The sequence below is a fragment of the Debaryomyces hansenii genome (assembly GCF_000006445.2).
Source record: "Debaryomyces hansenii CBS767 chromosome G complete sequence".
In the NCBI taxonomy this organism is placed as follows: Eukaryota; Fungi; Ascomycota; class Pichiomycetes; order Serinales; family Debaryomycetaceae; genus Debaryomyces; species Debaryomyces hansenii.
The window spans coordinates 655,842-669,985 of NC_006049.2; the positions used below are offsets into that span (position 1 = coordinate 655,842).

The 14,144-nt window shown below is 35.7% G+C and overlaps 10 protein-coding genes across 10 annotated transcripts; 5 read left to right on the plus strand and 5 right to left on the minus strand. All coding sequences in view use genetic code 12, as the record gives it.

The window, feature by feature from the left end:
* Positions 1 to 116: 116 nt before the first annotated feature.
* On the plus strand, positions 117 to 743 carry DEHA2G07722g (DEHA2G07722p; the record flags this gene model as incomplete). The annotated part of the gene is made up of 1 exon (XM_461883.1): positions 117 to 743. One exon carries the CDS (start codon positions 117 to 119, stop codon positions 741 to 743), a length of 627 nt encoding a protein of 208 aa, XP_461883.1.
* Positions 744 to 902: 159 nt separating this feature from the next.
* DEHA2G07744g (DEHA2G07744p) lies at positions 903 to 1,493 on the minus strand (the record flags this gene model as incomplete). The annotated part of the gene is made up of 1 exon (XM_461884.1): positions 903 to 1,493. One exon carries the CDS (start codon positions 1,491 to 1,493, stop codon positions 903 to 905), a length of 591 nt encoding a protein of 196 aa, XP_461884.1.
* Positions 1,494 to 1,933: 440 nt separating this feature from the next.
* Positions 1,934 to 2,314, minus strand: DEHA2G07766g (DEHA2G07766p; the record flags this gene model as incomplete). Its single annotated transcript, XM_461885.1, has 1 exon — positions 1,934 to 2,314. The coding sequence occupies one exon, from the start codon at positions 2,312 to 2,314 to the stop codon at positions 1,934 to 1,936; it is 381 nt and encodes a 126-aa protein (XP_461885.1).
* A 210-nt stretch (positions 2,315 to 2,524) lies between these two features.
* On the minus strand, positions 2,525 to 3,439 carry DEHA2G07788g (DEHA2G07788p; the record flags this gene model as incomplete). Its single annotated transcript, XM_461886.1, has 1 exon — positions 2,525 to 3,439. The coding sequence occupies one exon, from the start codon at positions 3,437 to 3,439 to the stop codon at positions 2,525 to 2,527; it is 915 nt and encodes a 304-aa protein (XP_461886.2).
* A 234-nt stretch (positions 3,440 to 3,673) lies between these two features.
* DEHA2G07810g (DEHA2G07810p) lies at positions 3,674 to 4,282 on the plus strand (the record flags this gene model as incomplete). The annotated part of the gene is made up of 2 exons (XM_461887.1): positions 3,674 to 3,860; positions 3,921 to 4,282. The coding sequence occupies 2 exons, from the start codon at positions 3,674 to 3,676 to the stop codon at positions 4,280 to 4,282; spliced, it is 549 nt and encodes a 182-aa protein (XP_461887.2).
* A 351-nt stretch (positions 4,283 to 4,633) lies between these two features.
* Positions 4,634 to 6,931, plus strand: DEHA2G07832g (DEHA2G07832p; the record flags this gene model as incomplete). The annotated part of the gene is made up of 2 exons (XM_461888.1): positions 4,634 to 4,665; positions 4,765 to 6,931. 2 exons carry the CDS (start codon positions 4,634 to 4,636, stop codon positions 6,929 to 6,931), a joined length of 2,199 nt encoding a protein of 732 aa, XP_461888.1.
* Positions 6,932 to 7,269: 338 nt separating this feature from the next.
* DEHA2G07854g (DEHA2G07854p) lies at positions 7,270 to 8,664 on the plus strand (the record flags this gene model as incomplete). Its single annotated transcript, XM_461889.1, has 1 exon — positions 7,270 to 8,664. The coding sequence occupies one exon, from the start codon at positions 7,270 to 7,272 to the stop codon at positions 8,662 to 8,664; it is 1,395 nt and encodes a 464-aa protein (XP_461889.2).
* A 101-nt stretch (positions 8,665 to 8,765) lies between these two features.
* Positions 8,766 to 9,356, minus strand: DEHA2G07876g (DEHA2G07876p; the record flags this gene model as incomplete). Its single annotated transcript, XM_461890.2, has 2 exons — positions 8,766 to 9,240; positions 9,304 to 9,356. 2 exons carry the CDS (start codon positions 9,354 to 9,356, stop codon positions 8,766 to 8,768), a joined length of 528 nt encoding a protein of 175 aa, XP_461890.2.
* A 400-nt stretch (positions 9,357 to 9,756) lies between these two features.
* Positions 9,757 to 10,317, minus strand: DEHA2G07898g (DEHA2G07898p; the record flags this gene model as incomplete). Its single annotated transcript, XM_461891.1, has 1 exon — positions 9,757 to 10,317. One exon carries the CDS (start codon positions 10,315 to 10,317, stop codon positions 9,757 to 9,759), a length of 561 nt encoding a protein of 186 aa, XP_461891.1.
* A 483-nt stretch (positions 10,318 to 10,800) lies between these two features.
* On the plus strand, positions 10,801 to 13,665 carry DEHA2G07920g (DEHA2G07920p; the record flags this gene model as incomplete). Its single annotated transcript, XM_461892.1, has 1 exon — positions 10,801 to 13,665. The coding sequence occupies one exon, from the start codon at positions 10,801 to 10,803 to the stop codon at positions 13,663 to 13,665; it is 2,865 nt and encodes a 954-aa protein (XP_461892.2).
* Positions 13,666 to 14,144: the final 479 nt, after the last annotated feature.

Here is a 14,144-nt window from a genome sequence, read left to right on the forward strand (position 1 = left end):
AATCCGCGTGACACAAGACGTTGATGATGAATTTTAAGTTCGCTCGGATTTTGCTTCCACGCTAATTAAAGATAAGAGGTCTACTTAAGGAAATTCGACTGAGTAGCTAGATTAACATGACATTCTCCACTGGAAGAGGTGGTGCTGGTAACATGCAATACTCCAAAAACATAACATCTGAAAATAATCATATTAAACCAGTTGCATCAAACCATGGTTCACATCAAAACCCTAATGGCCAAAGAAATGATCAGCAAATACCACAACAATCTACATCTGAACACAATAGCATTGATAATAAAGGAGAAAGAGTCTACTATTCTACAGGCCGCGGCGGAGCAGGAAATATCCAATCATCTAAGTCGTTGCCTTCGCCAAAGCTAGTTCCTCAAGGATCTAATACTCCACAATTACATACAAATAAGATTTCTACTGGTAGAGGAGGGTATGGTAATATGTTGAAAAATGACGATCCCGAGCTAACACGCAAAGTACAAGATGTGGATGGGCCATCGAATACGTCGAGAGAAAATGACTTGTATGCCGTTGCGTCCAATAAGTCATTTTCCATAGGCAGAGGAGGATTCGGCAACGTTATGTCAAATCAAAGATCCGGCAATAGCCAGTCCAGTCAAGAGAAGCCAGCTTTGATGGCTATAAGTAGCTATGGCGAAACGTTGAAAGATGAGCCATCGAAGAAGAGTTTCTTTGGCAAATTGAAGGGCTTGTTCACTAGCGATTAGACAAGCTTACCTGTTCCATAAGTCACGTCGCTAACATACTCTCCTTACGTATGATATGAATATTCTTGTTTCCGTATATATATTTTTTAATTCCTTTAATGCATGAATTTAGACTAGCGTACCTGAACTATTTGTATATTACTATATAACAAAAATAAATTATTGGTTAGTCAAAAAGTCCCTTAATTTATCTAACGCTCTAAATCTATGGGAGATTGTATTCTTGTTTTTCTTATCCATTTCGGCATAAGTTTGGTCGAATCCTTCTGGTTCAAAGACTGAATCCCAACCAAAGTCAGTAGGGCCTCTGCTGTCGACGATATTACCCTTGGTAACACCTTGAAATAACTTGACTTCTGCGTTCGGTCCCTCGCAGTAACCGAAGGTACAAATGGCATTGGCACCTTTATTTTCAAACTTGTATAACATATCGACTAATCCTGATAAACCAATCGATTTAACGAACCACTTAATATAAGGTCCTGGTAAATTGTTAAAGGCTTCGAATCCTAAGCACGTATCTTCTACAAGAACTGGTCCCTTGAGGATATTAGCAGCAGCCTTGGCCTTATTAATTGTCACTTCTTCGATTGTTCCTTGAATTTCATCCAAATCTAATGACTTATTGGTAATGGAATATTTACCAACTTTTGACATACCATCTTGAGATTCAGAAGTGGAAAGAATAGCAATGACTTCTTTCAATTTATTGGCATTACCTGTAACAAAAGTGATTGTGTTTTCTGACATTATGGTAACTTAATATGAATGAATGTTTAAGAGTTAAAGGCTTTTTAATTCTACTTATATTCAATTTTTCGATTGATCTCGTTTTTTCAGTACCATTAGTCATTCCAGTTAAAAGAATTAGTCATAAACTGACTTTCATACTCCATTTCATCTCTGAAACAACTTTCAGGGTAGTTCCTACACCTACGCTTAAGATCTACATCAACATATATAAATCAATAATTTTATTCAATTTAAAGTATATACAGAGTGGATGCCCATACGACACAAATTTACAGAATGAAAAATAATAACAGAACCTCAGTCAAATACATTTCCCATAACTTAACTCGAGATCCTCGCGTAAGGTACTTCCTAAGGATATTGAAGTCAAGTCAGTGATGCAAGTCGGAAGATAAAATCAACAATCTTCAAGAATCTCAAGATTCCCTCTGACCGCTCTATAATTTACCTAACCTCTTCTTCAACGATCTCTGAGCTCTTCTTCTCTTTCTCAACTTATGCTTCTTCATCTTCAATCTTCTTTTTCTCAATACTGAATCCATATGCATAGTATTATCTTCAACCTCGATGTCATTCAATGATGCGAGTGGATCATTTTGAATAGCTGGAATCATGTATTCTTTCTGAATTATAGACCTTGAGCCAACAGGTGCTCTCAAAGAACCAATTTTGCTGAGAAGACTAGGTTGTGCACTTGGCAAGGATGATAATGAATGTAATGATAATTGTCTAATTGGGGAGATGACGGTTGGGATAGATGACTGCACCCTACTGCGGAACAATGGGATATTTCTGAATATAATAGATGGTCTGAACATCGTCCCTTTCTATTTTATGCCTTCTAATCTATACTATTCTTGAAAGTACTACTTCTGTCTACCTAAACTACGATTTTCCAGGTCAAAAAGCTGAAAAGTGAAAAATTAACTCGATTATATAATCATCGATAATCACGTGTGAGTATAGTAAGTATATAGTTACTACTACTTCTACTACTACTATATAAGAAATCTTCAAATAAAACCAGTCTAATAATGATCTATCGACGCATTCATAACTATGTCGTCAGTTGCGTTCACAATAAATCCATTGGTTCCACAAATTCCATTGCTGGAGCTTACGTTTCCGATCATACTGCTAGTCCAGTTGATCACATCGTACTTTAGGCCATGGGTATTTAATGTAATAGGTGTATTGCTTAGTGGTAGTAGCCCACATATTGGGGCCTTTCTTGAAGTGTTAAAGAGGGATTTTCGTTCATATTGGATGTAGTTGAGTCCTTTCTTTATTAAAAAAATCATGTCTGAATGTGAGACAAAGAATATCTGCAAATGGGGATCTGATTGATTGAGCTTGTAGAGCTGATTGATTGAATGTATAGTTTGGTCGAATCTGCCTCCGATACCACCCAACATGTAGACATATACTGGTGTTGCACCTGACGCTTCCAAAGACTGACCTAGCTCCGAAAGTCCATTATCTGATTCAATTCCCTCGTACAACTTCAGTCTTAGGGTTTCTGAATGGAAATATATTTTCGTCAACATTAAGGATTTCGTTAGGTCGGTAGAATATTGTGAATACTGTGGTATCACTACTGTTCCTTTCAGTATGTAGTATTGCTTTATTTCGTTGGTGACGGAATCACAGTCTCCCGTGATAAAGTCGGGCACGAATTTGCTTCTTTCGTCTTCGTCCTCAAAGTAATCGTATAATTGGTTTGCACCTCCATCAGCACATATATGCAATCGGGTATTAGGCCACAATCGGCGTAAATTCATATCCCGTATTGATTGGTTTAGTATAATAAGACATTTCTTTGAAATTCCTGAAGAATCATTAAAGAACTCGAATGGTTCAATTAAGGTATATGGTTCCGAGGGAGGTGGTACCTCTATATCATCAGGACGTTCGACCACCATTGAGTCTTCATCTTCGGGCATATTTATGTAAGACTACGGTTATCTCTTTTTATAGCACCAAAAATCCTGTGAACAATTTTTATGCTTGTGCGCGATTGATAAAAACCATATATTATCATCAGAAGAACCTGTTTTGCTACGTTTATAATACAATCAAGGTAGTTATTAACATAACTATAGAGTCATCATAAGCTGCAAGATATTTTTCACAAGCGTCAAGCGTATTTATTTAAATAGCTGTGGGAAATATAAAGTATGAGCTCAACTAATAAAGAGCCAGCAGGGTCAGCACCAGCTAATCCAACGGACTCTATTAATCCAGCCAATAATCAAAATAATATTGTCCCAAGAGATGTCAGATTGTTGCATTTGATATTTGCCACTCAAGGAATCCAAAACTACCAGGACCATGTACCTTTACAGTTGATGGATTTTGCTCATAGTAAGTTTCAATTTTTCCATCAGTTTTACTCCTACAAAACATGAATACTAACACATCTAGGATACACTACTTCCGTCTTGAAGGATGCTCTTATATATAACGATCACGCCAAGCCTTTGAATTCCAATACAAACATCAATTCGAGTGCTAATTCTACGGTAAACACCGATGACATAAGGTTGGCCATAGCTGCAAGAACAAACTACCAATTCAAGCCCACACCGCCCAAGGAATTGTTGTTAGAATTGGCCCACGAGAGAAACTCAAAGCCTTTGCCACCTGTTATTCCAAAATGGGGCTTGAACTTACCACCTGAAAAATACTGCTTAACGGCAAGAGACTGGGAAAACTTAGAAGACGAGTTCACCGAAGGTGAAAAGGAAACCCCTGAAGCTGCTAATAAGAAGCTGAGATTAAGATAATCTAACAATCCCTTTTGGACTATGCAAATTATGATGTTGATAATTCACCATAAATGTATTTTTAGACTCTGGCTCTATTATCAGGCCTGATTTTCAACTTCATTTTTTAACCATCCTCTAACACTTTGCCTTCTCTGTACATTACTATTTTTACCCTGTATATCAGTATATATACGTCTATACAAATCATATTAACATTATTAATAGTTACGACTACCGAAATGTTTATGTAATCACGTTTTGAGATTTCTAGTCGGAGGCAGTAACAAATAATAACACTCTATATAAGATAGACTACGTATGAGATATACAACGCCATCAATAGTTAAAGAATACAGAAACCAATCGAATATGCTTCTCACTACATTAGCTTCGATTCCTGAGTATGTAATTTTTCATTTATGATACAATGGGCCAGAAACGAGGTTATTTGAAATTTTACCTGGGGAGTTTCAATACAGAATACTAACATTAACTTACAGAGCTAAGGAGGAATATCTTGATTCTTCATTGATTGAAAGGACGGGCCGTTTGCATACCTTTACTGATTTAGGACCGGCAGACTTGTGTAATATCCATAAGCAATCAGTGACATCGAAAAAGAATTCTGAAATTGGAACGTTTTTATATTATACCGGTGTCGATACGTCGAATTCTGCTTCAATTGCAGCCCATTTGCAAGGATTAGCTAATTTGATAGGCTCAAGATCACAATACTGGTTTGGGGAGAAAAAGCATTGGAAGGTTCCAGAATTGACGTATTGTACTTACAATGCATTCTCAAAAGTGGATATGAGAGTGACTGTCCATATTCCAGGAAAATTTGAGAGTTCAATAATCAATAGTGATGGAAAACTAATTCATGATAAGGTTAGTGACAACGAATCAGAGAAATTATGGCTTGAAACCTTCGTGACTTCAATTGTTAGATGCCTAATTGATTCGGAGGATGACGATGCCAATAAGGTTGGAGGTCTAGTTGAGGTTCGTAAATTAAATCCTTTTAATAATGGCAAGTCCTCCAAAGAATTATTGGACTACTTCATGAAAGGGTTTGAGAAATTATTCTGGGACGGTCCAAAATTAGGATGTGGCATTGATATACCCCAGCCAACTATAATATCTAATTATTTGGTTGATGGTTTTATTAAGTGTGTTGAATTAACTCAAAACTACGAGGAAGCATTGGAAATATTAGACAGACTCAAAGAGAAAGAGCCAGGTGTAGTTACATTGATTGCGCGTGTCTTATTATTGAAAGATGAAGAGATTAGGGCAGTCCAAGTCATGAATGATGGTGTTATCAGTGATAACCGTGATGCTGACTTGTTATTGTTACAAGCACAATTCTGTGTGGATAAAAAAAGATATGATTTAGCATTGAATATTTCTAAACAAGCTGTGAAATCATCGCCATCTGACTTCAAGACCTGGGCTATGTTGGTCAAGGTTTATACTAAACTTAATGATTTCGAGAATGCCTTACTTACTCTTAACTCGTGTCCGATGAATTCGCATAAAGAAAAATATTACCTAAAAAGAATTGTTCCGTTAAAAGGGGGTAATGACGACTTACATTTACCTTCCCCCGTTGATGTTACATTAGATGAGGTATCCAATCTACAAAGTAATGAAATAAGTTATGAACAAAGGAATTTAGATCCACAGTTAATTAATTTGCCAGCCGCTAATTTGAAATCAACATTTGCCAAGGCTTATGATTTATTAACAGAAATTGTAAATAAAACTGGCTGGGAAGCGTTATTAAAATACCGTGCTAAGGTTTTCGTAATGGAGGAAGAGTACCGTAAGGATAGAAATAGTAATACTAATAACTCTAGTAATGGTCACACAAGAAAGAATTCTACTAATTCTAATTTGAATGGCGAAACTACCGTGGAGAATGGTACTGCAAGCGGTATGGAAAATGATGCATCCTCCACACTTGCCATTAAATCCCCAAAGAAGGATGATCAAACAAATATTGAAGATATGGATGAATCCTTAGAAAATGAATTCAAGAAGAAAAGGTTATGTGAAAGATGGTTGGATAACTTATTCATGTTATTATACGAAGACTTAAGAGCATACACTATGTGGCAGGCTGAATACGTTCATTTCCAGGCACAACAAATGGAATACAAGAAAACTACTTTAGAGTGGGAAATCTTAGGTTTAATTGCTTATAGATTAAAGCATTTCAAAGAAGGTTCTGTAGCATTTGCCAATGCCTTAAGTGGAAGATTTTCAGCCAAATCAACTAGAGAAATGCTTAGATATTACCAAATGGAAAGAGCTAAAATATTGTCCAAAAATTCAAACAATACAAATAATTCAAATAGCTCCTACACACATAACTTTACAAAGGTTGTGAATCAATTAAATGAAAAGATATTGGAGTGTTGTATCAAGTTATTAGTATGGAATCACAGATGGTACAGTGATTTTTCACCTTCGTTAATAAATACTCTTAGTGACTTGGTTGCAAAAGATGGCTTGATCAAGATTCAATCATTAGTGCAAGCAGTTTATTCTAATAATATTAACGCCACTGCTTCTAATGATAATGGAAACCATGGCATCACAGATATGATGGAAGATGTTTATAATTTCTTCAAGGAATATAAGATCAATGGTGCTGATAATTAGTGATATAGATCTCTTTCGTAATAACTACTTTACCCAAAGTTTATTTGTATTATCTTTTTATAATAATATTATTATCTTAATCATTACCTAATGAGTAGTCAAATAGTCACGATGGATTGTGCGTTTTTTTTTTTTGTGATTCCGGTTATCTGCCACTGATTTTTCACTTTCAAATCAAACCTATATTCCATGTATATGCTGATAAACAAGTTGGTTAGTTAGATACTTGACAGTTATAACAATTTGTGCTTCATTGTGAAACATATATAACTTTTTGAAATTTATAGGCGAATAGAATTCATCTAGGCAAGAACAAAAAGTTTTAGCAGCCTTTCAACATGACATCTGCCAGAGAAAGATTGGCAATGTTACATTCACATATCAAAGACAATTCCAATATAAAAGTACTGGCTGAGTTTCCAGTGTTAGTTAAAAGTGAAAGACAAAAGTATTTGAATAGTAACTTTCAATCTGTTCCAGGCAGTTCAAATTCATCCAATTTTGCATCAACAGTTATGAGACCAATGAGTAAACCCATAATGTCTATTTCTTCCACTACAAGTAACACTAGTATATCTCAATGCAGTCTCCCACAAGATTATGTTGAAGTTTGCAATAGTACCTCCAAATTCATACCCCCAACGACAAAGTCATTCTCAAATCTGGAATTTGATGATATTTGTGCTAAAGTGGACAAGAAGTTGAGGTTATTGTTAGGAAGTAATAATCCCAGTGACTCTTACATATTATCTGGAGGTGAGAGTTTGGGATGGGAAATTTTAGGCCAAAACATAGTTCAATCATTAGAAGATGATATATTATGCATAAGTACTGGTGCTTACTCGAAACAATTTGCTAAGCACTTACTAAATTACGTGGAATCTGAAGACAGAAATATTACTGTTCTAGAGGCAAATATAGGATGTACTGTTCCTTTAGAATTAATTAAAAATGAATTAACGAAAAGGTGTTATGGAATTGTGGCCTTGACTCATACCGACAATTCAACAGGAGTTGTGACAAACATTAAAGAAGTTTCACAACTAATAAAACAAATTTCTCCAAACACTTTAATTGCTGTGGATGCTGTTTATTCGGCAGGAGTTGAAGAAATAGATGTTGAAAATTGGGGAATAGATTTCACATTGAGTACTTACAAAAACACCGTATTGACTACTGAAGTTTTATCATATATTTTGCTATCATCACGAGTTCTTTCAAAGATTCCTAAAGGTATTATGAATGGTTCTAACTCGTCAAATAACTATAAGATGCAGTTGGCTTATTCAAATGCTAATTTTCAACTCCTTAACGCCTTGGACTCCTCTCTTTGGCGACTTTTCGGAATGGATGAACAACAGGATATTTCAATTGATATCTCGAATAAAATAAAGTCTGGGTTACTCTCCCGCTTTGCCGATTATAAATCAGCCGCTGAAAAGCTACGTAAAAGTTTGATTAATGAAGAGACTGGAATAAGTGCAATATCCCAAGACTGGTCGAATTGCAGCAATGGTATGACAGCAATGTACTTACCAAAAACTAGTGAAATATCAGAATTATTGAAAACACTTTGCGAAGAATGTGATATTTCTTTAGTTAATGGCATTCATTCTAGATTTGCATCGGAATACATCAGCATTGAGCATGCAGGGTTCAGGTTTTCTGGTAATGATATCGACGTGGATAAAGTAGTTGAAATTATCAAGAAAGGTTTGACCAACAGTAAATAACTTACATTACACTTAAATTAGATTTTAATAAATTTCGATAGACATTAATTATTTGCAAGATATTTTTTTTAAACTATATACGGGGACCCTGCAAGGGATAATTAATTGGATACATCTTTATTGTCATTTCCTTCTGCTGATTCTTCTTCCTTTGCATTTTCAATAGCATCTGTCCATTTCTTCTCTTCTTCAAATCCTTCTTTGGCAGCTTGAATCAACTCGGCTCTCGAGTCTTCCAATCTTTTCTTACGGCTCTTCATGGCTTCGTCTTTTCTCTCCAACTCTTCAATCCATAACCTTTCTCTTACCTTTGCTTTGGCCCTTAATATTTCCTCTCTGGTTGCTTTTTGTTCGTCCGATTCCACTTGGAACATATATCCACCTGCAACTAACGCAATTAATGTGGCCAATTGAAACCCAACTCTGTAACGGAAATACTTTTGTGTATTTACCCTATCCCCTTTTCTAATTGATTTAGTAGCTAAAAAAATAGCTCCGGTAGTAGCAATTACTCCGAGTGGGACCAATGGTTGTTGCTTGCACTTGAAGGCCATTTTCTCCAAGATGTCCATTTCACTACGTGAGTTAATACCTAATCATTCAAATTTAACAAATAAAATAGAAAACAATTAAACATACTCTTCATCAAACTCACTTTTCCCATCGAAGGACGATGGAAGTTCTCTACTCATGTTACAGTTACTTCTATAATGTACTACAGCATCAGGATTGAAGTAACCGGCTTAATAGAAAATTACCTCGATCACATGACCATTGCTAAAAAGTGGTTCGATTTGATACGACTGCAACGACATTCTTCTTCAAGGGAATACTTCAAACGGCCGTACAGTAGACGGTAGGAAGTAGTACGAAACAAAAAGCCTGGAAATTTTGATCGAATGAAAGTAGGAATCCGATGAAATGCAAAAAAAAATATCATGAAAGATAGAGCTTTAGTATATTACAAGCTTACGATAGGAACAGTGGAGATTCACAATTATATGAAAATCTATATATATATATATGTCTATATTGCGGTTCAGATTGGTATCCTGCTTTTTAATCACCACTTACACACATGCTCTAGTTCCTTTAGTTTTCAGCCAAAATAAAATCCTTGAATTCAACGTACGCCTTATCTAAGTCGTCATTGACAATAATTCTATCGTGAGCTCCTGTCTTAGCAAAATCCATTTCAGCCTTAGCAGCACTGATTCTTTTTTCGATGGAATCTTGGGTTTCAGTACCTCTTCCCTCTAATCTTTGTCTTAAGATCTCAATAGAAGGTGGACTCAAGAACAAGAATCTAGCGTTCAAGTTAGAAGCCTTGACTGCCTTAACTCCATCCATTTCAATGTCCAAGATACATGTTCTACCCTTCTTGGTGACGTCGTCAACGGCTTTGAAAGAAGTGCCGTAGTAATTACCAGAAAACTGCGTCCATTCGATAAATTTCTTTTCTTCGATAGCCTGTTTGAAACCGTCGACAGTGCTAAAGTTGTATTCAACTCCATCTGTTTCTCCAGCTCTTGGTTGTCTGGTTGTGTTCGAGACAGAGAATCCAAATCTGTCTGGAAATTCGGCGAATAACTTCTTCAATAAAGTAGATTTTCCGGTTCCTGATGGTCCTGAGATAACGATAGGTCTGCTCATGTTGTCTAGATATAATTCAACCCAAATATGTGCGTATTTACTTCTTTTGAACCCAAATCATCTAATATTTATCTTTTTAAACGTTGCATTATGTCGACCCATCGAGGTAGTGTACTGGTATAATTCAAACAATCCATTGCCATTATATCACTTCCTGAGCCGCCTACTTAGCAAATTGTATTTTCGATGTCACTTGATCATTTGTCTGTTATCATTCTATAACCATAGCAATTTTCTGGTTCTCAATCTTGTTATCCAATATTCTGTGAACAAATAACTTTATGAGCCTAACTATTACTTCTAGCAGTAATGGAACACTTTATTTATGTCTGTCCTGTATAAATCCGATGGTGACACAAAACATTTTTCCTCCTGCATATTAATTCAGATTGGATTTTGGTGGAAATTCGGTCCTATGAAGCAGACCATTAGGTTAAAGAAGGTAATAAAAGACTAGCAAATAAGCAAAAGTGACATTATAAGATGTCTGGAACTGAATCACTAAGCCAAGTTCAACATGCCTTGAGTACTATGTATTCAAATGCGTCGCATGAGGACAAAAAGCAAGCCACCAGGTTTTTAGAGTCATTCCAAAAATCGCAGGAAGCATGGGAATTAACTCATCAAATCATAAGCAATAGTGGAGAATCGATACAATTTAAGCTATTTGCGGCACAGACGTTAAGGTCTAAGATCACTTACGACTTGCACCAAGTTTCTGAGGCCAACTTGGACCAATTAAAGGATTCGGTCATCGAGCTAATTACAAAATATCCAGACCACTCGGGAAGAATAATCAGAACTCAGTTGTGTATTTCGTTATCGCAGCTTGCGTTACAGTACTTGACGTGGAAGGGTGCAATGACGGAGATCATTTCGAAATTGTCGGCGGATCAAACTACAATTCCATGTTTATTGGACTTTTTGAAGATTCTACCAGAGGAATTATCGGACGTTAAGAAGACGTCATTGACCGATGAAGAGTTTAATGTGAGAACTCAAGAATTGATCACCAGTAACGTGGAACAAGTGTTATTGATTTTGCAAAAGTTGACGGAATCATCGAGCTCCAAGGAGGTCAACACCTTGATCTTGGACTGTTTGAATAGTTGGATTAAGGAATGTCCTATCGAAACCATCTTACAAATTAATTCATTGACCAACTTGATCTTCCAATCTTTAACTGACGATCAAACCTTTGATCAATCAATTGAATGTCTTTGTACAATAATGAGAGAAACAAGAGACATCGAAAACCACGAATTGATTGATGCATTGTATCAGCAGCTCATTCAATTGAATACATATATGTCTTCTAATAAAGAAAAATTAGAAGACCCTGAAACTTTCAGTGGCTTAACAAGACTTTATGTTGAAGCAAGTGAATCATGGCATGTATTAATTGCAAAAAACCCAAAGCATTTCAAGCCATTGGTTGAGATCTTACTTGAATGCTGTAAATATGAAGAAGATCTTGATGTGGTAAAGTACACATTTTACTTTTGGCACCTTTTAAAGCAACTAATCACTATACCTAAATTTCAGGATTCTAAATTGGAATTTCGAGATGTTTACAGCAAATTAATTTCAATTATAATTAAGCATTTGACATACCCCATTGTAGCGGATGTTGAGAACTTATTTGACGGTGACAGAGAACAAGAAGATAAGTTTAAAGAATTTCGTTATGAAATGGGTGATGTCTTAAAAGATTGTTGTGCAGTAGTTGGACCAACTATTTCATTGAACATTCCATTTCAGCAAATTCAGACTATTTTAAACACCAATGCTAATGAAACCAGATGGCAATATTTAGAAGCTCCATTATTCTCTATGAGAGCAATGGCAAAAGAGATTCCGTTAAAAGAAAAAACGATTTTACCAACTATTATGAATTGTTTGATTCAATTACCCGAACATGCGAAGATAAGATATGCAGCCACTTTAGTGTTAGGTCGTTATACTGAATGGACGTCGAAGAACCCAGAGTTTTTGGAGCCACAATTAAACTATATTATTAAAGGTTTTGAAGTAGCAAATAACACTAATAACAAAGATATTATTGTTGCTGCTTCTCATGCATTAATGTATTTCTGTCAGGATTGTTCATCTTTATTGGTTAATTATTTGGAACAATTATACATGTTATACGGACAAGTTAGAGAACAGTTAGATATTGAGTCTGCTTATGAATTAGTGGATGGATTAGCACATGTCATAAAACAAATTCCGTTAGAGAATTCATATCAGACTTGCGAAATGTTCTGGAAACCTACTTTGTCTACCTTATCTTCTTTATCAAGTAATGCTAATGCTAACGATGAGAGTATTAATGTATTAATTGCTGACCAGATAGAAATATTAACGACCTTTATTGGAGTATTAAGATGCTCAGATTATGAAAAGTCTGATTATCCTATCTGTACTTTATTCATAAAAGAAGTTTGGCCAGCAGCTTCAAGCATATTGCTGAATTATGGCAAGTCTTTAAAAGTCAGTGAGAGAATACTAAAGTTAATTAAGAGTGCAATTCAATCATTCAGTACTCACTTAACCCCAATATTATCAGATGTTGCTAACATTTTACATCACGGGTTTAAGCAAACCAAGTTCGGGTGTTATTTATGGGTATCAGGGATATTAATTAGAGAATTCGGCGATGAGTACTCTTCAGGCGATATCAAGGAATCAGTTTATCAATTTGGTTTATCCCAATGCTCGCTATTCTTCGAATTGATAAAGTGTGAGAATGACTTGAAGGATATACCTGACGTTGTTGAGGACTTCTTCAGGATGATGAATGATTTATTGATGTTCTATCCATTCAAGATAATACCGAACTTGGATTTGCTCAAATCGACAATAGATGCCAGTGTCGCCACATTAAGCTCTCTAGAACAATTTGAACCACTTGTTTCTTGCTTACATTTTCTTATTGACTTTATCTCGTGGGGATTGCCTACTCCACCTATATCATTTTTCGACGAGAATCCACAGCATATTCAAGACACTGTCAAACAATTCTTAGTTATGAATGACAATGGAGGTAATCTTATCAAGGTTGTGCTAGATGGTCTAATTTTTACTTTCCATAACGACATCCAACAGGATGCGAGTGATTTGCTTCTCAAAATCTTAATTGTGGTGCCAGAATACTCCATTGCAATAAACTGGTTAACGAATGTCGTCAAAAGCTTGTCTAATGTTAATGAGAAAGAAGTAGAGAAACTAATCAATACTGTTAGTGTTGCATTGCCAAATAAAGATAACAGAAGAATTAGATCCTCAATAAGAGACTTTGTTAATTGGTATTCTAGGAAAAACGTTACCCCCAGAGCTGAATTTTAATCTGCAATATGCTGACCTCACAACCGTATAATCATAATAGTTTATAGAACCGTATAATTCCGCGTTGTAAATATATCTATGATGCTATAAAAAGGCACTTACTAGGTGCGAAAACATCCAAAAATAAACTAGAAAATATTATGCGTAATCGTCAGCATCCTCCCACTAAAGTGGCTAACTGTAGTTTTAGTCTAGAATACCGCCTCTAAAGCTCATACCCAAATATACGCATTTTCATTGCGAATTCTTGGAATGAAACGCGACATTTTGTTGATTTTCCACCATGAGATTCTGGAACCCAAAGTGTCTCGCGCAACATTTTTCAAGTCTGCGTTTTTAACACGCAAACCTTTCCCTATTTGGTAACTTGGTTACTATAAGCAGAAAACGCGATTTTTTTTTATCGCGTAGAAGCGTTCGGTAGAATCTTGCCTTGTTGACACATTAGCTGCTAAGTTTTCAGATGGTATGTAAAAATT